General features: G+C 41.4%; 1 protein-coding gene across 2 annotated transcripts in view; it reads left to right on the top strand.

The window, feature by feature from the left end:
- The window catches only part of LOC116850913 (hemicentin-1), a 178,318-nt gene extending 153,010 nt beyond the window's left edge, over nucleotides 1-25,308 (top strand). The window contains exons 16-24 of one of the 2 annotated variants that reach the window (XM_032829742.1): nucleotides 536-553; nucleotides 1,148-1,288; nucleotides 3,855-3,891; nucleotides 9,389-9,810; nucleotides 11,272-11,382; nucleotides 12,388-12,509; nucleotides 17,779-18,366; nucleotides 21,110-21,966; nucleotides 25,168-25,308. In XM_032829742.1, coding sequence (XP_032685633.1) covers nucleotides 536-553; nucleotides 1,148-1,288; nucleotides 3,855-3,891; nucleotides 9,389-9,810; nucleotides 11,272-11,382; nucleotides 12,388-12,509; nucleotides 17,779-18,366; nucleotides 21,110-21,964 — 2,294 coding nt within the window. In that variant the 3' untranslated portion in view covers nucleotides 21,965-21,966; nucleotides 25,168-25,308. The remainder of the gene's footprint in view (nucleotides 1-535; nucleotides 554-1,147; nucleotides 1,289-3,854; nucleotides 3,892-9,388; nucleotides 9,811-11,271; nucleotides 11,383-12,387; nucleotides 12,510-17,778; nucleotides 18,367-21,109; nucleotides 21,967-25,167) is intronic. The other variant, XM_032829743.1, reaches the window with a different exon arrangement.
- Nucleotides 25,309-26,684: the final 1,376 nt, after the last annotated feature.

The raw sequence follows: 26,684 nt of genomic DNA on the forward strand, positions 1-26,684 counted from the left end.
TAGAAATTTAATTAAATATAAATCTCTCTTATTAACGGGATTTATGCAAGGATTTATATAAGAATTTAATACAATAGATACAACCACTACCGGATCCTGACCTCGGTCACGGGGGGGTTTTCGGCAAAATTTCTTTATTTTTTACATTTTTTAAACGGATCTAAAAAAATTGATTTTTTTTAATTTAAATTTAATTTCCAAAGGGAGGGTTTTAACCCAAAATCCCCCCCCCCTAGAATCCGCCAGTGTATATATATATATATATATATATATATATATATATATACACATATCGCGAGAGTGAATTTCTCGTATATGTGAATATATACAATAGAACAAACATCCGCAGTAAAATAGAGAGTGCAATATAAATTTTAGAATGTCCACGATAAATTACTAAGGTAAAGACCTATGACATTAAATAACGTATATTTCAATTGAAGATTATGTTGTCGTAATTAATTACGCGATATCTCGTATTTCTGACATGTCACCGATAATGCAAACACTGAAAGTCTTCTGTGTTGTTTTACAGCTCACCATGGACATAAAAGTAAGTCGTGTCTATGTTATTTCAGAGGTATCTCGTATAGAACGTATTTTATGTGTCCCTTGCATACATGCAAGCAATATTTAGAACGCGTCCTGTCGCGATATGCAATTTTCAACGGTTTATTTGTAAGTTTAATTAAAATGCATCTCGCATCGCGTAATGTTGCATTTAAGCGCACCGCGTAAATAAATGAAATCGAAACAAAGACGTTATTTTCACGTCGAACTTCGACATCGCGCTTCCCTGTTACATCGCGAGTAAATTCAAGCTACCGTGCAGACTAGTCGCTGCAATTGTAAACGCGATACGCGGCGCCCTTTTCAATTAACTTTTTTTCCCGTTTTTCACCCCGCAATTTCAACGAACATCTCGAACCGTTTAATGCAGTTTCGTCGATACTCACCGCGCGTTTATCCGCGAATCTTGCAGCGGAGATTACGGGTGGATTCGCCCGTGTTATTCTTCAATTCGCCATTACGTTTATAGTATTGACGCATATAAATAACGAAATTCCCCACATGCGCTATGGTCTCCAGTATACATCGCTTACGTGTCGTTATCGATTACCGTACATCGTAACCTATCGCATTGCAGGCTATATACCCTGGTGGCATCAGTTGAGGGGTAATCTGCTCCTGATTATTATCATTGTAGCGGTGGTCATCATACTGGTGCTAATACTAATTTGCGTGGCCATATTCATCGTGTGTCGACGGAAACGCAACCAAGTGAAATGTAAGTTATACTCTGACCTATCGTGCCGTTATCGTGACGATCGTTTGCTCATCGCAACGATTTGCATGGTGTAGACTGTAAAGTAAGATTTCCTCGAGGCTTCTTGTATCGATTTGATAACTCACGTCGCTATTTACTAGGTGCGCGCGAGATTGCCATGATTCCTAAACTTTATCGCGACAATGATTTATCCTGCACTCGTGTATTCTCGCGAAATTAAATGTCTTCCATAATAAAGAACGGCTCGGGTTTTTTAATCAACCGCGCGCAAAACACATTTCTCGCGGAGCTCGTAAATAAATGACTGAGCCTCGAGAAAATTCGACGCAACAATCTATATAACTGTTTATAACAGTTTATAACTGTTATAACTGTTTATAACAGTTACACATATATTACGATTACACAGAATGTATAAGTTACTTGGTACAATTATAGCATATACAGTCAGTATACATCACATATATGTTCTACATACAATGTATATATATTCAGAGTAACCGCGAAATGTGAATATCATTTTTTCTTGCAATACCATTATTGCGCTGTATATTAGTTTGTAATTTGAGGGAAAATTGCTACAATTGCCAGGACTAGGTACATGAGTCTCGTAATTGCAATTAATAATTATTCCTTTAGTATACTCTGATGATGTATTTCCCTCTAGTAAAATATCAGTTGTGTTATCGTCTTTATGTTCGTATTTTTAGTACATAATGTACATTGTCTCTTTGTAATATAAAAAGTATTGTCCCAAATGTTTAATACGTATAAAAAGCTTGGAAACATACATTACTTTCCTTCGTCTTGAGAATTATTAATCAATCATTTGTGCTGAATTTATGTTGTTTTGTGAACGTAATTCTCTATTTTTAAATGAGATATGGCTTCTTCTAACAAGTAACGACTTCTTAATTGCGCGTAATCGTAAGTATTATGTATCAAAGTTATATCTCTATAATACGTGTATCCTTGAAACATTCACGTGAACTGACTCATTTGTCTGATGTCTGTGTTTGTACAAAAGGAGAATATGTTGTCTCAAAAATCTCATTTTTTGACAGAGAACAATTTGTTAAGTCCTAGTTCGTGCAAACACACTGACGTAGATATATTACACGTATTGTATACACAATATTATATCATCTTATATAGTTTATGCTAGGTAGAATAAAAGCATGCTCATTATTTGATATCTCTGTATAAAGTAGTTGAACAATGTGAGATTTCCATTTAGATATGGAAATACATATAAACAATCTTTAAAGAGAAACACGTGCTGCGCTGCTATAACGTCGATTACAACTAATCTCGTTCGTATTTCCGTAATTTTCTATATTCTTCCAAAACTGTAACTTGAAACATAAACTATTCCAAACAACAGCACAAATATATAAAGCATATCTCAGAGGCATCCTAAAGACATTTCAAACAAGTAGAATATCTTTCAAATATCTCTGAGATGTTTCTTAGACATTTATGCTGTAGCGTGTTAATAATTAGTTAATGAAATCTATTCAGAGATACTTTTTATGACTACGCTAAAGATATCACATATAGATCACATTCCATGATAATTATGAAGGAAATCTAGATTACTTTCTTGAAGGTAGACACTAACTCGTCTGGCGGATTGTCTTCCAATTTTCTCTAAACGATTAACTAATGATTAACTGGCCAATTTCATCTTCATTAGCAACTTATTATTACTCTAACAAGTTTCAGAATATCCTATTGGATTATCTTCATTTTAATATTCTCCGTTTCTACGCGAATGCTAATACCAGGCCGCGCCGATATCGATTAGTTAGAATTTCTCTTCAAATTTAATTTTGTTTCTTCGTATTAAATAATGACATAGATAGAAAGGATAAATCGCTAATTCAGAATCAATAATATATGTCCTGGTGGCTTTAGTAAGATTTTCATTGGATATATTAATTCATTTATCTGTCAAACGCATAAGAATACGATGAAAGAAACGGCGGCCTATACTCTTGCGTGTCTATTCGTAAAACAGAGTAATACTGTTCACTGATGCACATACAACAAATTATACTTACAATTTCCCGTTGTAAAATGAGTTTGAATTAAACAATATCGTGCTTGAAGAGCACAGCGGAATCTTCTTTCAGTGCCGCTGCCACTTTAAGTTAACTGTTCCGTAATAATTGTGGCGAATAATAAGTATACATATTAATTAATCGCAAGGGAATTTTTTATCTCTCATCCCCACCTCTCCCGTGATTACTTTAATTAATTGCACGTGAGCCAACGTTGGTATCGCGTCGACGTAAATTTCGCAAAGCGCATATGAATATTTGACGTTGAAAGTGTAGAACGGAGATTAACTGAAATCAAACTACCTCTACCACAGTGGTATTTTTGCGTAAATTTGTAAGAGCTTCGCAAATCGTTTCCGGGAAGGTGCGCCAGTCTGGTTCATAATTAACGACGATCGACGTTATGGTAGCGCGAGCACGCGCTCTTCCGGTAGTTTTCACTAACACGAAACTGATTCGTTTCTGCTCTACTTTTTAATTTGGACTTGCTAAACAAAACACAGACAGTAATCGGGTGGTCGAGCTGGAGGAACGCGAGCAGTAAGTACGAACCGCAGCACACTGTGTTTTTTTTTTATTTATGTTGTTTTAGTTAAACAATCGGTTTTCATTTTCCGGCGTTGGGCCAGCTTCGCTTAGTTTTCTCGCATGTAGCGCAAGAGCGATACTATGGTGAATGGCTGCCAGCTAAAGGTTGAACGCATTTTTGCTTTATAAAACACGTGAAAAAATGCACGCACTGTACTGTGTGTATCCTGTCTGTATATGTTCTTTGTCGATGTACACATAATTTGTAACTCATTATTGTTAGCGTCATCATCGTAATATCTTAAATCAGTAGCAGTAGAGACATATATTCGTATATTCGAATGTGAAAAAAGGAGCTGCCCGTTAATCTCTCACATAAGCTTTTACAATTTCATTAATACACTTTGGATAAATTAACAGTCGCTTTGAGACATGCTTGTTAATCGTTCATTACCTGGCACAAATAATTAGCTGAGTAGAGATACACGAAGAATTTTACGTATCTTGCAGGCATATCACAAAACAGGTCGTTACTGTTGTTTCCGTACAAATAATAATATTTATTTTATCGGCAAAAATTATAATTATTATTATCACAATAATAATAATGATTCTGCCGCATTATATATAGCCAATATCACATAAAGAGCTACTAAACTGAATATACTTTAAACTAAATATACTTTAAGAGCAAATCATATATCTAATTTTTATTATTAAAGAGATTTACATTCGCCGTATCACATCAGTATCACAAAAACACGAATTGGTCCTCGTATTATAAGCTTATGTAGCTTTTGCAGAAATTCCCATTAGTGGACTAGTCTAATATACGAGACAGAATACGAGACAAATATGTACGCAAATAAGCAGGAACACCGCACACACGTTGTCATCGCACATGTTGCCGCACACTGGTGCACTTGATGATATAATCATCAAGTTGCACGTTCGCTTTGTTTCACTTTACCGAGCACAGTCTTTCCGGACTGTGTTTGCACATATATCAATATATCTCTCGCATTAACTAACTTAAGAGTAATATTTCACGCTTGCTGATCGATACGCACAAAGGGTAGCCGGTTCCGTTTGGCGGCCACACACGTGTAGCATGCAAGTTTGTCTCCCCGATCCGAAATCTCCCTCGCAGGAAGTGATCCTCTCTGTACACGCCTGAATGCATGTCCTATTGCATAATTTAACGACTACACTTCCGTCTTATAATAGTTTACTGTCAACTTGCTGCGAGTAAGGTAGGTGTAATGGCTGTTCGCGAGAGCGAACCGAGCATTACATGACGCTCTTTCGACGGTGGTTACCTATGCGTGTACAACTCCTTGCATAATTCAGCGACGATCGCTTGTAATCGTTAATACGGCTTTGTAGCGGCTATGCGAAGTTGCCGGGTATGTCTTCGAAATTACAAGGTAGGTGGTGGGTAGCACGGATTAGGGTAAGCATTTCCCCGGGGGCCTATCGATCTTGAGGATCGACGGCAGCGACTGAAAAGTGCCACTAGCTGCTACTATTAAATTAGCAATTTCGAAACTGTGCTAAAGCGTGTAGCGAAAGTTTAATGCAGTCCTGTTTATATAAACCATCTTGCGCGCGGGGAAAGCACGATATAATTAAAACACACCGGCATAAGAAGCTTTATCTTCTCGTGGACTATTTATGTAGATTAAAATTATCCTATTTTCCCGTCTATCTATAGGGGCGTTATCTAGGAGAGCATAACCTTTTGTTGTTGGAAAAGTGCGCGCTGCAAGTTACTTGTAACGTAACGTTACGAGTTACGTGCCACAAAGGAGTGGTCGGAAAATATTTTTAAACGCGAACGCTCAAGGCCACTCTACTACGATATTTTCCGAAAGAATGCATCCGCATTTTCGCTATACGGTTCTCGTCGCATGCGCGACCTTTGATATACAGGACGATATGGCCGCGCTTTATCGTACTAGTCTACGCGCTGCATCGCGAGTTTACATTTAATTTAGTCCTTTCTCTTATCGATGTTAGTTCTCTTGCCCGGTGTATCTTTGTATTTCCAAGAAAATTTACAGAGAGCCGTTTATAACGGCGACCCAGTCGCTCTGTACACACAATAAACGTGTTGCACTTCGCAGCCATTACGAATCGCGAACGAGAAGTCGGCGGCGTTCGATTTAAAGAGACGAAAGAAAAGTACGAGTGACCTCCGTGCAAATGACCTCTGTCCGGCGAATCTCCGTTCGTTGTGATGCACGTGTTTATTTTACCGCCATGCCAGCCACGCGGCTGCGCAGTTTTATTGTGGGATCGCTGAAAGCGCGCTCTCTTAGTAATCATATTCGTCGCGTGACGACGAAATTGCGTGACTCACAATGACAAAAGGAACTGCACACACTATGTAGCGAGTTGTTTCCTCTCGGGTCGAGGCGGATTGTAAAGTGATGCATTCATTTCTGCATGGAATTAGGGGACATTAGAGATTTCACCGTAGATCAAAATTGCACCCGCACGAAAAGTAGCACACCGTGATACAAGTACACGTATCTTTTTTTCTTTGAAAGCGTGTTCTCCAACGAAGTTTGATCGATAAGGAATCCTGAGGAACATACGTGTAATCGGAGAATAATAACTCCTCTTGTCTCTCTTAATAAGGCTAATTTCATTACGTTTAATTTAATAACAGGTGACTTTTCGCGGCAACGAGAACGGGAACGAGAACGGGATAACCTACTTGTGCGTAAATGCAATCAATAGTTTAAAAATACTTCAAGTTTTCTCAGTTTTTTTCTTTCTCGAATATCATTTAGCTGTTCTCTGACATCTTCGTTCCGAACAAGTTAGACAAAACTGATCACGCAATACGTTATGTACTTCGAGCTGTACGTGCTAAATTAAACGGCCGCGTGGACGCAGCAAACGTTAACCGCGGCACGTGTACTCTAATTTCGCGCAACGACCAGGCGATAATTGTTTCATTTTCTCGATTAGTCCGATTTCACGGTTTAACGTGCCCGCCTCTGCCAGTATCGGGCCGATCGCTGGAAATACGCAATTTTGCGGATACGCAATCTCATCGTAACTTCTTTCCGTGCCACTCATTTGTCAGTGCTATGATAAATCGAACAAGAAATACGCTCACGTATGACATCACGATAAGACCCTTTTGATAGATTGCCACTGCACGGTGCATTCGATGCACGTGCACCGCATCTCGAAAGGCATTCGCCGCCGCCGCCGTCGCCGTCGCCGTCGTCGCGCACGCCGCTCGCACACTCGACAAATTATTTTATTTCAGACGGGCTTAAAGTCCGCGCAGTCGGCCCGATTTGGCGGACACGAGTCATTAAATTACCCGCGACACGCGCGTGCACGCCGCGAACGTCGATAATTGCTGCCGTTCGCCGAACGAGCTTCGATCCACGAACGGCAGTAACGCGACGTCGAGACACGGTTTAAAGCAGCACGCCGGAATACCGTATAGTGCTGGAAAAGCTACCGAGCAAGTCGTAATGACGTAACTAAGGGTTGTCCGATACGAGGAAAGACAATAAGGAGATGAAGAAAGATGAAGAAGGGATGGGAGGAGCAGAGAAAAAGAAAAAGAGAAACAATAGCAAAAGAAAGACAAAGGAAAACGGAGAAGAAAAACAAAGAGAAAAAAAAAGCATCAGGGGAAGGACGCGAAAAAGTGGCAAGCAAAATAGAGCAGGACAGGCGAGCAGAAATAAAGGCAGAGAGAAAAGGAGGAAGGAAAGAGGACGGAGGAGAAGAGATCGACATTGTCTAAAATAAAGGGTGAAGGGTTCCTTAAGTTCCTCTACCGGAAAAAGACGTCCTGAACATTGCTTACGTTACTGGCAGAGAATATTCCGGTTGGAAAACGTCGTGGGCGAATCGTACCGGAGCAATTGCAGTTTCCCGCAATGTAATTTTTTTATACCTTACGTGCGCAATATGCGCGCTTAACGGTGATACTTAGAGGTGCTCGCGCGACCCGTACCTTCGACACTTTTCCGCCGTTCCCTTGAGGACTCGCTTTCGCGCGGTTCGAAAATTTCGCGCATTAACGTTGGCGCGTGCAGTTCCAGCGGCGGTCCGAAAGGTTCCGGGCTTAAAAACCGCACCATTTTTACCGGGAGAATTTTACAGCATTCCCATCGTATAAAGAATATGACAGTTAAGTATACAGTCGCTTCCGCGCGGAATTCTCCCGGAAGGGTACTCGTGTATCCTTTTTATCATCGCGTGAATTTCCACGTCGCTCTCATAGATTCGCGCAAAGTTCAGCGCTGATCGACCCTAGCGGGCTGGCTTCTTCTAGTCTCTCATTCGCGAAATTTATTTCCGAGATTATCCTGACTTATTTGAGAGAATTTATATCTCTATCGGATTAAGACGCACAGCGTTGTAACGCTGCGCTATTCTGCAGTACAATTAGTACGTCCGACTTGCTTAGTCGTCATGCCAATTATACTGCGCGCTCATTACATCTAAATTGCGCAATAAAACGTAGGACGAGCAAACTTCTTAGGCTCATGCATTTTTGTATGCCGTATTATAATCCGGGCTCACAAAGCAAATGAAGCTTATCGTTCAATCACGATAACTCGCTCCAAGCGAAAAATTAATTCGACCACGCGGGATCCTCTGTATCGATCAAGCTTCCACCTTATCGGTGGCGTAGTATCGTTATTTCGAGAGAGCGGGGGAGAAAGACAAACGTGCTTGTAGAAATATCGCGGATACGGCGGATACCCTCACCGAGATTTATTTCCGTCTTTAGATACTGATCCCTCCAGAGACACGACACAGCACGCAATATACTTTTTTCGATTTAGGTAATATAATTCCAAACACATATACACATACATATATATATATATATATATATATATATATATATATATATATATATATATATACACGATAGCTAAATGTAAAAACACATCATTGTTCTGTAAAAATGAAACATAACCAGGAAACTTAAAAGAAATGTCACGTTTTGTGTGCGGATGAGTGATTTTTTTTCCCGAAAAATATGGGTTTATTTATCAAAATTTTTCTGGCATTTTAAAACTTAGAGTAGTATTTTTTGTTTTCAAAAATGGTTAAAAGAGCGCTGCCAAATACAGAACGCTTGACCATCCTGCAATTGATTCATCTTTCCGTTCGCTCTCTCTTTCTCTCCCTCTCTCTCTCTCTCTCTCTCTCTCTCTCTCTCGCTCGTTCGCTCGCTCGATCTTTCGCCTCTCTCGCACGCGCAGCGGTCAACTTGGGGCCACAACTGGGTTCGAATGGGGTAACTGAAATTCTCGGATAAATGGAACAACCCAATGATACGCACACTGTGTCTATTTTGAAACCTCTGATTTGGCTCAAATTCTAATAATAAATCTAACAATTCAAATCAGTAATCTCACATATCCACCATCCAATCTAACTTTGCTAGAAAAGTCACTGGGTTGTCCCATTTAGCCGACCGGCTCAATTAGCCCATGTGACCCCGATCGTTATACAGTCCAGACGGTGGACCACCCAGTCCGACGGTATCCTCGCACTCGGTGCAAAGCCCGGTGCATCCGACGCCCGCGCCGAGGTGGCCCTTGAAGCCGGGCGTGCTGGTGCACATCAATCGGACCCACAGCCTACGATCCGGCCTGAGCGTTCGCGCAAACGAGGGTCTGCGTAACGAGCTAATGGCCAAACATAACGACGAGCCACTGAGGCAGAGGTTCCTCGACGAGACTTCGTTGTCGTCAATCGGACGGAACCCAGCGCGCGTATTTCGTCGCAGGAAAGAACACGCAACGCAACGAGCCACGAGCATTACCGGTCTGCACGAGGAGAGTATGCTCGCTCGGGCCAACAAAATAAAAGCCATGTTTGGCGTACAGCTCAAAGAGCAGGCCACTCTGCCCGGTATATCTAGAGAAAAGACAGGTAAGTCGTACGAAGAGTCGCCGTGCCGAGCTGTTTATTCGCGACGTAGCAAACTACGAACTCTGACGTTAACCCGCATTTACATTCGCAATCGCGACCGCTCCTGCTTCATGTCGACTGGCACACCGGCGCGCCATTGTCCTCCCGCGGAATTTCGGCACTCTCGACCGTGAGACAAAATATTTCAACACAAGTATCTTTAATATCGCCGCGAAATTATTCACGCGTTTGACATACGACACGCTCACGGCGATATGAGCTAGATATAGCGGTCGCGTACCAATGGTACGGGGGATGCAAATATTTGTGGATGCAAATGGGTTGAACAAACGGCTCCTCCGTGTCGATAGTACGTCAAATGTACCTCCGATCTTCTCTGCGTTCGTAAGATATAGCACTGCGACGCAATTGCGATCTCGCGCGTCGGCTTTTTCTCTAAAATAATAACGACACACTTGACATGCGTCTTGAGCCCTCAGACGATTGCATTATCGGCACTGCGAGTCTGCAGTAACGTATCTCGACTCTATTATTGTATCCTCAAAGAACACAATATGATCGGTATTATCTAGTTATCTAGTTATCTCATCGATACTTAAGAGTATTGATTTTACGGCGTCATCATTTCGTGGAATCCGTACCGCGTTACGTTACCCTTCCCGCAGTTTCTTTCCGACCCTCATCGCAGGTAATAACGGATCTTATTGTTTTATCTATTGTCATCGGCGACTTTTCTACTTTCTCTCTTTTTTCTCATTTCTTACGCGTTTCCACACCGCTAGCGAGAACATTACCGTGTTATTGGAAAGTATCCGGCGCGCTTGTTCCGTATACGTCGTCGCAGACGACTTTGAAACCCCATTAAGCATACAGCTGTGTACGCGGCGCGTAATTAACCCTCTAACTTTTCCACGCCGCTACCGGCGGAAACTTCGTGTTTCGGCGAATGCTCGATCCTGCTGTACCTTGAACAATGCTTATTTAAGAGCTTTATCGTTACTTAATCAATTAAAAAACAAGATTCCTCGAAGTCGAGATTTCGACTGAATTTTCTTTCTTTTGTTTAAGAGAGATGCGTCCTTGTAAATAAGGACGTGCGTGTATCGTCAAAGTTGTTGTATAATAAATAAAATTTTCTTAATCTCTCGCTTCTCCATATGTGTATTCACGTCTTACAATCCGTAAAATATTTTTCATATCTTTCAAGCAAAATGGAAGAAATCTAAAAAAAGCAAAGAAAAGTTATATTTTAAAATCATAAAAGCAAACATTTCTATATGCTCTGACACAAGAAAGATGCCGAACACTCGTTGACGATACGCAATCTCAAAACGTAAGACGCAACACTGTTCTTATATTTTCTAACATTCGCGCCGATTTGTTTATGTTTGATTAAGCTACCGCATGAGAGAAGCTTTATGTGTCTGTGACATTGCTCGTTGTTGATTGTGTGTTTCTTAGCCGTGACTTATAAGAGAATCGTGCCGCGTCAGCAGATATTGCACACCGTGGAATCATCTCGCGAGCTGCATCACGGCAATGTGTCTCGTAAGCGAAAACGTCCCGGAGCAGGTACGTACAAATTATTTTTATAACGCGCACGCTCGCGCGTATGCTTAGAATCCTCCCCGAAGTTGGCAGGCTTATCTTTCAAACTTATGTATTGTTTATCATTGTTGTTTAACCTTTAAACGCGAATACATATTCATCTTTGAACCGAATATACACATATATATTACATTAACACACACAGAGAGAGATACGTATAAATGTGCGCACACAGGCGACACGCGTGCAAAAGTAACGATCATTAGAGTGCGAAGTAGAGGATTATTTAGTTATAGGTGTGGCCACACATGCGCGGCACGCAAGAATTAATAGTTTACACGTAAATGGAAAGTACACACAGCAACCCATCACATAAATTTCACTTATCGCAGCAACTATTAATCATGAATATTATTCATTCTCTGATTTATATCATAGCTATAGCTCCGCGCACTCCTCCCGCAACACTCATTGCGATATTACTGTCTCCTCGTCCTTCTTCACTTTGTCATAATTCTCTATCGTTCTATTCGTCGACGATTTTAACGTTCCTTATCGAGGGAATCTCGTTGGTAAAACTATGAATAAACAATGACAAACGTCAGTGATAAACGCGACACGACATTATTCTGCTGTGTGTCGAATGAACACCACGCTCACAGCGAGAGTCGTAAAGCACGAATCGGACAAGAGACGAAAAATACGAGTCGTAGAATCCAGAATCAAATCGCGGGACCCGAACATTCAGTATTCTGATACGAGACAAATCGCGTTTGATCGCGGTATCGCATAAAGTACTTTTTTCTCGCGATCTCATCATGGATTCCAACTCGTAATTCTGTCCCGCGACTCGGGCTTTATGACTGTCTCTTTTCACACTGTTCTATCTTTTATACTAATATAGCTCGTCGTTATATTGGATTAAGTCGGAATGTATTGGTCGATCGTAAAATGTGTCGACTCTCTAGCGCCGTTATTAACATTTTACGTTACAACTTTTCTAACGTCACTCCCTTTTTGCAATTGCAGATCCCAATCAAGCTGCGAATAACAATCATGTGAACAGCGTGTCGGAAGGTCTTCCCGAGTCCGGGACAAAGACGTTCTACGAGAATTTACCCTTCCACGGGATCCAAGCGCCACCTAACAAGGTTAGCATAACGATCATTGCGTGAGAAATAGCAGCGTTTTGTCAGAGACAGCATGAGCTAGACTCAACTTGCAACTTGCATATTAGCGTGATTACCGAGAAGAAAGTAATGATGGCAAATGTGTCAGTCACGAAAGATCAATTTCGTAACGGTGATTTGCAATATCAGATTCTCAACTGAGAGTCTCAGATAATATTTGGAATGGCACACATGTGCCAGACGTTCGGTACGTAAGCATCTTATTCAATTCCCCAACTTGCTAAAAATCCGTCTTATACCGGAAAGGTGATACGATTCGAGAGTAATACATCGAGCAAGATCGACCTAAGTGGACACCGATATCCTTTCGGTGCATTTCCAACAGTTAGCAGCGAGTTTCGTGAACAGCTCGTCGATTAACGGCGTCTTCTCTCCTCACCAAATACGCTCAAGAGGTGATAGCGAGTGAAATGCGGTGAAAGGCCAAGAGGATAGATATTAGTGCGACCCTTCTCCGTTCAACCCCTCCGTTCGAAGACCCTCAGCACTCAGGAGTACCTCGCTACTTCGACATATGGTTCTCGGCTATTGCTCGTGCTTCACTTTGTAGGAGACCAAGCTCCACGAAGCCCCTTTCAACCCTTATAATGGCGTTTACTTCACAGTGACTTTCCGTATCGCAGTCTCGCAATTAAGAGGACCGATACTCACGATATTCGTCGACTCTATCGAATTACTGCACGGGTGTGTTCGTCATCTCCCTCTCTCGTCGCTTTTCGGCCCTTTTCACAAGCGCGCCCATCCGTCTCATTATACCGTATGTAATCGCGGTTAATTGATTCGCTGAGCAGACGTTTAAATAATTAATTTCTCCATTTCACAACCGGCTGCCTTTCCCGCTTGCGTTTAAGTGATTAAAGCCGGAGCTAAGGGGTGTGTCTTGTACGTGCCGGAAGAGCCGTGAAATCTTCCGGGATAACAGATTTCACGTCGAGCTATCTCCAAATTACGCGTGCGAGAAGCAGCACGCGGAGAGAAATCTCGATAATTGGAACGCCGGAATGTATTCTTAGCGTGTATCCCAGAGGAAAGCCTTTTGCGTATGAACCCCGCGAGAAAGCGGGTTTTTCCTTTGCGTATCGGAACACTCGTTGCAATACATGGGTTTTCATAACAAAGCGACTGCTGCCTTAGAAACGCATTCGATTATATCTTATAGATCTTTATGATGCAAATTCTATCGTCTAAGGCAATTCCATCGCATGGTTCTCCGGAGCGAGTAAATATATCGTCCTCTTGAATTGTCGAGTATTCTACAAAGGATGTTCTACTTCATGGCAGTCAGTTCGACTGAATGAACGGACCCTTTTGTGCTCCGATCTGTCTTGATGCTAATGCGGTCGAATCGATATCGCCTTATCCCGAAAACAATTTTCTACGATATAAAACAATACTTTGTATTCATGTGGCTTAGCACTTCTACATGTTGCAGAAAGTTTTACATTGCAACTCGCTTACTTGATCCCGAAATTTATCAAAAATAATCACACATATCAACTGACAATTTGCCGTTCATTGTTTTTGCACCGACAGTGCTAAATACACAAATCGCCGCTTAGCAATTTAATCACAAGGCTGAGAATAGTGTCACTCTTGGCAATAATCGTATAAAACCGATGTTGCTAAAGCAGCATGCCAAATGAAACATCAATCCGTCCCGGTACGTCGTCGAAGCGTTTCAATTATCAATCACGTGAAACTTCGTAATAGCACTCCGCACGCAACGAATAAAACTGTTGGTCAAAACCAGACAAAATTTTCATTAAAATTAACACATGATATTCTCAAATGTGTCATATTGACAATCGCATGTTTATGATATTTTTTCTCTGACTTTCAACGTTTATTAATCGCTCGAAAGTAATTATGCGCTATATACCGGCATCTGTTGCTTGCTACGCAATTTCGCATCACAATCGTGTGTCGTGCGTTATGACGTCCCCACTAATTGTGTCTTACAGATAATTGCAATACCGATAAATTGTTTGATAAAATTGCGTTTGATAAAATTGCGGGGATAATTTGCCAACAAGAAGTAAACGAAATTGTATTAGCTCTTAGTAAGTAAGTAAGTGGCTGTGCTATTAACTCCTTACGCTCTGCCTTTGATATTTAATTATATATTTTTTTACAAACTTCCGGATACTTTTTATTAACTAAGTCTCGTAGCCCGATCAATAATGGAAAAAATGAACACCGTGGTGGACAGGTAATTTAATGCTGTGCGAGTGCATTTTGATGAAAACGTATTCATCGCTCGCTTCTTTCTTTTTTTTCTATGATCGTGTGCTAGCGTTAATTGAAATAAGACCTATTGTCGCAGGAAGTTTCTAATAACTCGTGTGTCTTACGGTGAAATAACTCTATATTACTACACGAACGTTTTTCTGAAATGTTATCTAGATCGAAATCGATCGGTTCGGTTTTGTGCTGATTAACGTACGAACCGTTTGTTCGTGTCACGCGTCCGATAGAAAGTAGAGCCGACATCGCCTACATTCTTAATTTGAGAATCCGATGAGATTCGCCACGTTATCGCAATTCGATATCAGGTGAACGAAGCCGAAAGATCGATTGGCTCGTATTCTATCGCCTACTCCGAAATAATAAGAAAGATTAATTAATCTGGCGTGTACGCTCAGTCGGCTATTCGTACAGATTTAACGAAGAAATATTAACACCTACCTCATTCACACAGCGTCACATATATGTGGCGCATCGATCTCTTACTTCAAGTTTTTCTTTACTCGAAATCTTCGATTTCAATTACTAAACATGTATATGACAACGATATTTTTTTATATATATGTATATAAACGTATATAAACAAACTCCAAATCTGTTTACGTGAAAATAAATACAATGTAATCTGTGAAAAGAATTCCTCAAACAAACCGTGATAACAAACATGTTAAATTCGTTTAAGGCAATTAAAAGTTTCTCTAAAACATACATTCCTCTACCGTACCCAGTGCATTTCAGAATTATTTAACTAGCTAATAGAACTCCTAAAATCAAACAAAACTTTAAATAAATATAGATTCGCAAACTGATTGTAAGTACGCGGTCGTATCCCCATTCCAGGGCTGCGATACATTAGAGTGCAATACTGCGATACAGTAGAAGCACGAGGCCGTTCGACACACACACATACACTCATACAAACACATACACACATAACACGGCGATTCACTCATTCTAGACCACGCTATAGCAAGTAGAGAGCCAGCGATCGCTAATGCCGAGCATCTATCGAAACTTTAAAGGGTAGCTTACTCATGAACGAATTGACGCAGAGACATGAGAAAGAGAAAAGAGAGAGAGAGAAAAACCAAAACTGACTTTTCGGCACACATTTCTTTACTGCAGTTAAACCTCGTGACAGAATTAAAATTTCAGTATTAATTTGGAAGGAAATTCCTTACACGACGTATTTTTCTGCAAAATCGTTCTTTATGCGTTTATACAATAAAATACGCATCCATCATTTCCACATTAAAGTATGTGTGCGAACTTATTGCTAACTAACAGAAGGATTCGAGGAGCAACAAAACGAGTTACTGTAAACCATGGAAACGATACAAAACAATGAGTACAATCGTTTGATGATGAAACTACTTGGAATAAGCAATAAATGAATCTAAAAAAATGCTACTATTAAGAAATGTAAACAAGATTAAAATGTCAAAGTTTTCCAAGAATTCCCCAAAATGTCAGTCATTCCACAATATATGTTACAATAATGGTACGAAGGACTTGCAAAGTAAAAAGCTGAATACTTTAAATTAGTTTAAACCTATGTTTATTAAGAGTTATCTGTTTGTTTTTTAAGTTCTGTGAGTTCTATTAAGCTGGATCTTTAATTCTAAAATGTCCCATATAAATGGCAACTGCAGCAGTAATTACTTATTATATAGTAGTACGGTAACATGCTGTTGTAGAACTTTTGAATTATATAGATATTTGGCGCGCGATAAGAGTGGCTATCGCCTTTAATCAATTTTTATGGCTTAGAGGAGTAATGTATGATGCATTGTAAATCCTCCGCCTTTTTGAGATACAGAATATTAGAGGCTAGATTTACACTGACATAGTTACGTGCTTGATCACTAATCTATTGCTTTTGCAGATACTCGACATATAAGTTGTTGATCGCGTTGTTTGCGAGTGAAACATATTACTTGCAAATTTTAATCACAGCGACGACCTGACATCATTTAACAAGTTACATCTCCTGTCTGATATCGCAAACATTTACAGACGCAAAGCTCATTTTGGCAAGCTCATCGACTGAATAAGCCGAATCGGTTTACCTAATTCGCTAGTATTCACAATCCGCGCGCAATCCGAATCAATCAATTCGATGAGAGGCAATAAGCACGGATGCTAACACGAGGCACTCGATAATTAGGGCTAATGCTCAACGGATGATTGTCCTAACGCATCGTCAATACTCTCGATACGCGCTATTTTCCAGGCCACTGTCTCGCTATATTTCAATTAACGCGGTAATTATCTCGAAAAATCGTGCTGAAAAATGTCCGATCGTTTGTTTCACCTCCGGTGCTCTCATCAATAATGTCAGGCGGAATTCCGATTCTGAATTGTTACCGAAGTAAATCATTAAGATAGAAACAGTCTTATCTTTCTACTCAATGGTTTGATAAAACTACTAATGTAAAGTAATGTAATATATAACTTTTTTCCGCATAAAACAAAAAGATTCGAGACAATTATCAAAGATTATATTTATTTATTTATTTATGATCTTTTCACATCTAATTCTTCGTTGCCAGTTCACCACATACAATGTCGGTCAATCGATATTTATCTCGTTACACATATGTACGTAATATTATTAAAACCACGAACGCGTTCACGTTACCAAGCGCTGTGAGCAACGTTAGGATAACTTCCTCCTAACCGTCATAAGCGACGTAACTATATCAGTGGTTCTCGTTCAAATGCCAATAGCAACTCAGAAATTGACATAAATTGCCTCCTTATGTCCTACGGCGAGGAAGTGCCGTTCCGGCCAATCTGCCGTACGAAGCCGACTTCAGCGTCTCGTTAATTGAGTGATCGAAATCGCCGAAACGTCATTACCCTCGGGTGTACGGCCGTGGTCGTTAGCGGCGCGCAATAATCGAACGTTATTCAGCACCAAATCGACCATAGGCTCACAAGACGTGTGTGTATGCGAATGGCCGCTGGCTGCATTTTGTTTTAGTTGGTTACTCCTAAGTTTGCCCAAGTTTCGGCTTTGCATGGCACGTTGCATCATTCCGTCACGACCTCGCCGTGTTCCTCGCGGCCACCCAGCAGAGCTATCAGTCTCTGCGACGGCAGTTCCGGCTACGAATCGACTAGGAGTCACCTAGGACCCCACTACAACATCTATAACGTGCCCAGGAGCAATTCGCCGGTGCTGAAGTACAACACCCTGAAGCCGCGACGGCGCAAGCAAAAACACTCGCAGCAATTCTACTCGTTACGGCTGTGCCGTCGGCACGAAAACATCCGCAGGAAGTACGAGCTGTACGCGATACCGATCTATAAGACGTGTCCGCATAAGAGCGACAGCACTACCACGATCGCGACGATCGTCAGATCGATGGAGGACGCGCCGTCGTTGACCCTGAGCCAGTCGGCGTCGGTGAGCCTCACCAGATCGGCGCCGGCGACGCCGATACCGTCACCGACGCCGCCGATACCAGCGCCGAGGACGCCTAGAAAAACCGACCCGTCCAAACACACCTACCAAAACGTCCCTCCCCCCGTTTTTCCGCCGAAAGACGCTTCGTTGCCTAAGCTTAAGGTTTGTCGACTACTGATAATCTATGATAGGAAGACCCCGCATCTGATTACGCCCGCGAACGTTGTCACGAGCGAACTTCTCGGATGGCTTTCGATCGATCTCGCCGCCATTGGCTCATACTGTCGAGTGATCCTTCACTGATCTCAATATCGAGCTTATTCGCAGTTATTATTGTGATCTTTAGGCCATGACAATGAGCACGGACAGATATTGCCGAAACAAGTTAGAATTTTGCGTTGTCGAGCGTTACTTGAATGGGTACTTTCTTCCAAATTTATACATCTACGATCCAACGTGTTTAGTAAAAAAAAACGTATCAACGTGCAGTCGATAGAATTGAGCAGAAAATGCTTAAAAATGTAAGTGCATGAAAGACGTGCTTTTTCAATATGTCTAGAAGCTTTAGTTAGCTCGATAAGATTCTTTCAATATTGCATTTCGTCAAGTACTTCGACTGAAACGTGACGCTCTAAAGTCATAAAGTATCGATGTTATGTAAAAATTCTCGCGAACTGCAAGAATGAGAACGATTGAATAAATCTTCGCCGACGTGTGCAGAAACCATAACTTGATTAGTTATGTCTTAAATGAAATTAGAACGCGTTGAGAAAAAAACAATAAATGCAATTTTTTTTGAACAAGTCTTTATAATATCATCAGGTCATCTCTCGGTAGGTTACTATTATTAAATCAGTATTTCAGTATTTTTTCATAAATTTTCTTTAGTTATTAAATGTAACGTAATACTTTTCTTCGTATTACATTAACAATGTTTTTAAACAAAAGAAAAGGAAACCCTTCAGTTGCATAATAAGAAAAAAATATTTGATTGAATACTCGTTATTAATATCTAAATTGATGAAATTTCAAACAATAATACAAAGCAACTCATTAAAACGGTCACACAACACAATGAATTGCGTTTATTAATTGATAAAGCAGAACCTGTAACAAAATTCAGCAACAGACCGGTATATAATTACGTAATGCAAAAGTTACATCGGAAGAAGCTATGTGTGAGTAGTTAATTTGTAATTAACCTTCAAAGAGCGTTATTTCATCTAAATTAACTCATTTCCTGGTGGTGTTTCAAAGTAAAATTCTTTTCGCTGTCATCACGTACGCACAAGATGATTTGTTATAATTTCAGTAAGCTGTACGAGTAATTTCACGTCAAAACTATTGTACAAAGCTTGTAGACACCTCGCACATAGCGTATAATCACTTCTTTTCACATACAATATCCCGTTTAGCAATTTTAATTTGCCTCAGTTGCGTAACCAAGCTAGTCCGTGATAAAGTGATTTACCAACGTATATGTCACTTCGATCAGACAATATAATTTAATTTCCTCGAAGGAAGACTGATGATCGGTCGCTGCGAGACATTACGAGCATTATTATGGCATTTCGCAAGTGTTCTCGCGATCAAGAACACGATCTCTTTTATAACTTCCTCGATCGAACTCGATTCATAGCCAGTCGCGGGCACGCGATCGATGAACTCGCGGCAACGTCCTACGAGCGAGAAGTCAAATCCGTTCCCTTTAAGCACCGAGTAACATTAGCATCGCGCCTACTGCATGAGTACGATTTACGTGTCCGTAATAGATATAAAACAGCAGCTTCGAACAAGTAGGAGGTAGAGTTGCTGGAAGCCGAGTTATAATCGGAAATCATATTTTCCCTGCTAAGCTGGATCCGGGCATCTATGTAGCGACCGCCCTTGTGCATGTTGGCCGCGCGTCAAGTAAGTTCGTTTCCACTGTCACACACGCTTAACCAATGACTCGAGCTCTCGATTGTTTCGAACACGGACAGATCTGGGATATTACTTCGAGCGTTCTTGCAATAGTTCAACATAATACTCTCGTAATCTACTTACTTTCTCATTTTTATGTACGACAGGGATGTACATTGTGCGAATTTACGAGAGGAGTATTTTCCTCGACTTATCGATCTGTAGGACAAACATTTACATCGTTCCTCTCCAATTCGCCATTTCAGGTATCAGTATATCGATAAACGTCGTCAACGAGGATTCTTTGAAGCCGTGCAAAGAGGATGTATGAATATTCAAAATATCCATCGCGCGACTAATAGTCCGTAAATCTTTCACAGAACACATCTTAAATATGAAAGCTGTCGAGGTAACTACGTTTGAAGATATATTCTGCGTGTGTATCGGTAAATTAACGGTAAATTAAGTCAAATAAACAGGAAATTAATGGTGAATCAAGTCGAGGCAATCGTCCCCACGGGTCATCGGAAAATCGTTGCACGAACAGCCCGGCAATATTTGTCGTAGATCGATGGTACTTTAGGCGCGCGCGCGCACATCACATACACACGCACACGTGCAACTCAGAATTACACGGCATGACGAAGCTGTGAAACGCTCTTTCTGCGCTATCCGCCGTTTCAACAATAGATAACATGAAATGCATGTGAGTCAATGAACCGTATTCGTGTTTGCACATCGCATCTCCGGCGTACAACCCGTTCCAACCAATTGATGGAGCACTTTTGCAACGAAATACACACCAATGTTACACCAAGCAACATCCCGATATATCCACATCTCGCACTCCGGAATGCGATGTAACCGCACTCGTACAGGCTCCTAAACACGGAGAATCGAAGTAATGTCTCAGTCGTCCACTTGACTCACGCACACACAGTACGTCGCGTTAACTACTCGCGCCCCATCGCCTGGTCCCAACTACTAACCGTGCCTGTTGCAGACCGACAGCCTATACAACTACAAAGAACACTACCAGCAGCAGCATCGGCAGGAGATACAGCAGTACAGCTACCCCTTACCGAGCAACAGTTCGAACCAACTAACACTGCCACTAACGCGCAGCCTCTACCATTCCTCGATAGTTAGTCCCCTGCAGACCTCTTTCGCCCACACTAACAACAGCCGGCCGTCCACCCTGATGCACCACGAGGCCAGCGAGAACCACCTGCCCGCGGTGCATCGGGATGAGGAGCAGCAACAGCCGAGTTACGGCAATCACGACGCGAGACAGTCGTCACGTCGGCACACGACGAATCGTCGTAACGAACGTAACCGGAAGTACCGGAAGCACGAACGAACGTCCGGCGATCGCAAGTCGAAGTCGAGCCGAAGAGGGGACGCGCGACGTACCGACGCCTTCGTCGGCTCGCCCGCCTGTGAAACCAGTTTCCACCAGATCCCGGATCTGGGTGTGCCGGAAACGTACGAGATTTCGTATCCGCACTACTACGAAGACGACATCGCGGAGTGTCCAACCGACTATCACAGACCGAACTCGGCGGCGCGTCAACAACAGCAGCAGCAGCAGCAGCAGCAACAGCTGCAGCAGCCACTGCAGCAGCCACCGCCGCAGCAGCAGCCGCAACAGCAGCAGCAGCAGTCGTGGGAGCGCCAGTCGAATCGCTGCATCTGCAACAACACGCAATCGACGGACGCGGGCGACGCGAAAAATCGCAACAAAACGTCGAAGAGGCTCTCGACAGGTCTCGCCGACGCCCGATCGCCGTCCGCGCCCACGATAATGCAGTACGCGGAGCTTCACTTCCGGGATGTCGGTCAGGAGATCGATGTCTAAAGGTTAGTGGCCCGAATCCTGGTGCAGCACTACGGACGTTCCTCGGAGGAACGCGGCATGGCGATCGCAGCTCGCGCGGGTGATCGCATTTTTTCGAAGAATGCCATGGCTATTTGTTAGGCCCGCTACGTACTACGTCTTAGAGGTAACACCCGCGCGTGCCCGAGCACATTCTTTAAGATGTTCTCTACGTACGTCGTATTGAAAAGGTAGGGCCAATTAAGGTTTTCTTCTTATCCTTTTCTGTTTTGCTAATTACGATCAAATATCTTCGCGTGTCTCTTTTTATTCTAAACTCTCACTGGTCTCTGGCGTGTCTTGAATTCTTGTCTCGTGTGGTCTTCAGCTTTTGCATCGCTTTTGCATTTGTTCGCACTCATAAGATCTTTCGTATTTTTTCTTCTTGGGATCGAACTAATAATTTTACTCGATTATGCACGGCATATTAATACTCGCGCTTAATAAGCTCGTGAGGAAACAAATCCGATATTATGCACAGAGGTTGAGTATTCTGCGCAACGTAATTTTGTATACTCGCAATAACTCACCATCGATAACTGATATTACACAGTATCGCCATCATAATATTATCGGAATGCTTCATCCTAGAAAACGTCGCGCTCTTTGATGACACGCATAACGTGATTCGATGTTCCAAAAATAAAATCATCGATAACGTTGCATATAAAAATTTTTACCCGGTACTGCTTTTTTTTTTTTTTTTTTATTTTAACACGGTTCCAGCGATTTCTCTTTGATAAACCGCACGCTGTAAATCAATATCGCAATAAAACTTTATGAGAGGAAAAAATCGTAATGTCGAGCGACGTAAAACATTACAGCATGCGACACGCGGACAGACTGGCCGCCATGTCGTCAGTCGATGACACGGATTGAATATTTTCAATATTTAAAATTCAATTCAAAACATTCGATTTACGAAAGGAAACAATATTGCGTGCGTATCTGCAAAAGTTGTCGCAGTTCCGCCGAACGTTGAAAAAAAAAAGAACAGGTAGATGCGAAAGGCAAAAATCGATAACTCGTCAGTTTGAGCATCCCTGCTGCAGAAAATTGATAAGACGGACAATGCAACCCACAATAGCAGATGTGAGACCACGCATATGTGGCCGATAGCGAGCAGACTATCCAATTTGATACGTATAGCTCAGCACGAAGCATACAGGGTGTCGCAAACCGGACTCGAGTAGTAACAGCAAATTGGTATCCTCTGTCGGATTTGTCGAGCATCGAATTTTTCAAGATACCCGGTATGCACGGGCACGCAATAACATATAGATAAGCCTGGTGCGGTTTGCTCCGTCTTATTTCGTTACTGTTACCAGCTATCGGGATAAACCGCAGACTTTTATAGGTAATATCGGATCGATAGTGGTCGTAAATTTTTTATAATAAAAATAGCGTATATATACACCACAAGGTACGATACAGTAGAGACTGACCATCATCCGGAAAAGTAGATAGAATACGGAACGGCATTGACGATTTGTAGTATTATATCTTATCTTACAGCGACTTCGCCTTACCGACCCTTCGTAAAAATTATTTATATCCTCTTTGGACTCTTTCAAACCGCCAATATTTTCGTATCGTTCTTCTCCGACCGTATCAGTGTCGAATCGCGTCGGTACGATTTCGTTTTCGCTATATTATCTTGCATGTCTCTGTATCTCCTTCTTCTCTCTCGAATATACCCTGCCCGCGTGCGGCAGCTGACGTAAGAAGTGCAATTGAACGACAAGAAAGAATTATTGCATGCCTATCATACCAATTGTATCTCAATGTTTGTTCGTAGGAGGGTCAGCTGACAAAGAGCGATACGTACATTTACTAGGACAATTTGGCGTCCGACAGGCCCTGTAGGTACATTGTACGGAGTATGTCACACTGCTTACACGCATAACGTAAATCGAGATACTACGAATACAGAATGTTCATTCGTGCAGGGGATGCATAACTCACTTTACCCGTAGAGACACAACAGCATTGATTTTCTCGAAGTACGTCGCGATTATTTCTCTAAGCGTCGATTTTAACTCTCACTTGCCGCTTGTAAATATTCCGTATAAAAGAAAAGAACACATAAATACCCGCTATCAGCACACTTCCTCATCAGTCCGATATGTCCAATTGATATTTTACTCTCTGAAGAGAGAGACAGTCGCTTCAGATAAAAGAACGTTAAAAATTATTAAACCATTTTCAAATATATTTAAATCGCGAGCTGCTACATGTCGCATGATATCGCAAAACTCGTCGCGGAAAAAAGGTGTCCATTTCTCTCATCGATGTATAAATTACTTTATCAGATACCGATTACACTATAGTCCGCTACCGTCGTGGCTCTTGCCACGTACAACAATAAGGGCTTCAAACACGGTAGATAGCATCGTGTCGAGCATAATAGCTGGAATGACAATCCTCTCAATTCTGAACCACGCATGCCAGTTCGAAGTTTATGGAATGCCCAGCGTGCAGCATGATAACACTCATCACAGCTACACTTAATGTTAACAATTGAAAAGCTGAGAATTATAAGCAGATTATCGACCGGTCGATTTAATAGATAGCTCACTCTTGTAATTCGCTGCCCTTCGATTAAACCCCTGTCCGTTTGTTTAATTAAATCTCGTGTCCTCATCTGACACGTCGTTGTCTAACTGACAGACATCGATCATGAACGAGAAAGCTTTAGCACCCGGAATGGTACACCAGATCATTTGCTTCGATCGCTTGTACAGCAGGTCTGTTACGAAACTTCCCGAATTGTCCACCATAGAACTATTGTGTGCCTAATCGTCCGCGCGGCACGATTAGAGCCCAAACAATACAAAGGTGCGAGAGACGTCTTAGCACTTTGCCGATCCAGCATAATCTAAACTCTGTTGAATTCAGTATAAATAGAGAATTGATTGTACGTGTATACTTCGATAATCATTGAAACATCGAGATTCTAATCTGAAAATGTCGCAGTGACAATTTGACACGACGACAATGTTTTCTGACTGAAATACGTTTAATTCTATTTCAAGCTAATGTCGTTAATTGACAATTTAACAATAAGACTACGGATGTGACTAAAGAATATCTCAAAATTAGGACGTCTTTTAAACGCTTGCATTGTCTGGGATACAAATCAACCTCGTGACCGAGATATTCGTCACGTTTTTCTGTTTACGCAGCCCTTCAAGCCGGAATTCTCGGATCTCGATTACGCGGACGTGGACTACAAATCGTACGGGCCGATTAATTATAAAGCCGCTAGTATCGCGCTTCTGCAAAAGCCGCAACAACAACAGGTTCAGCAGCAGCAGCAACAGCAGCGGCTTTTGGATAAAAGGCCCCAAATGTATGGTGCTCCGGACGATAACGAGGAACTGCTTTAACCCTTTCCCGTTCATCCTTTCGTTAATATATTTAATAGAAATCTAAATATTTTAGCCTTCTCGGGAAGATGCAATGATAAGATACATTTTGTAAGCGAGATAACTCGATAGAAACTCGCACTAAAACTCGTTAAATTCAATATTTACGAGACGCACGTTGCCATAACAAATTTATAGAATTACGATTCTCGTCTAAAATGAATTTAACGAGTAATAGTTAAGATTTTGTGTAATTTGTTAACAAACATTTACGAACATAGTTGGCATGCTCATCGAGAAAAGTTGGGAACCGTGAGATTGTTTCTTACAAGGTACGTACTAAACTGAAAGGCACGACAAATTAAAAAAGTTGGGAAAAATATTTGTTATTTTCTCGAAAAACATTTTCTTTCGTTTAATAACAATCACCGATTAAATGAATATATTCTGAAAATTCAAAAAGTTTAGTCCTTTATTTCGAAAATGATATGACTAAAATTTCGGACATCTAGTGAAAAAAATACGGAAATCCAAAGATAGTCGTACTCGTTGTTGAAATTTATCGCACTTTAAAAACTGACTCGTGTTATTTCCAAAGTTGATTGATTAAAATATCTTTATTATTATAACGGACGCGTAACACGCGTAACGATATACGACATATTCGACATTCGAAAGAACTATTAATTTCTCATATTACGGGATAATCGAGATGCGCAATAATCGCGTGTCTGCGAGTACGTTTACACGATGTTCCATTGCTTCTGAAATATCCGGGATAGCATGTCCAGCTAAACTATATACGCTTAATATATTCTCTTTATATATAACGCGATTATTTATGTTACATTGCTCCCTACGTCCTGTGTTTCGGTGGCACTTCGTACGCCATAGCTGCGTTGCAAATTAAACTGTCTCAGATGGAATTAATTCGCTTTGGTTACAAGTTCGAACGTTTCAGGAAAGGGTCGATAAAATCACTCGTCCTCATCCTTTCGCACCAGCGAAATACGACGATCTACGTATTCGATGGAATATACACGCCAAAATTAAAATAAAAATAAAAAGTGAAACGCGATGCCTGTAAATTTATAAATATCTTTATATGAAATTATTGATACGATGTACATTTATAAGCTATCGAAATGTGTTCTGGGATCAAATTATTGGAATAACGCACGACTCGGAAAAAGAGGGAAGGAGGGAGGGAGGGAGGAAGGGAGGGAGAGAGAGAGAGAAACAGAGCGATAGAAAGGAAATCTTGTTAAATATCGAATTAGAAAAAAGTGAAATACACATATCGCAGCCAATTAATTACTAACCCCCCCCCCCCC

Source organism: Odontomachus brunneus, unplaced genomic scaffold, assembly GCF_010583005.1.
Source record: "Odontomachus brunneus isolate Ranch 3 - 2012 unplaced genomic scaffold, Obru_v1 Obru_scaffold_160, whole genome shotgun sequence".
Taxonomy (NCBI): domain Eukaryota; kingdom Metazoa; phylum Arthropoda; class Insecta; order Hymenoptera; family Formicidae; genus Odontomachus; species Odontomachus brunneus.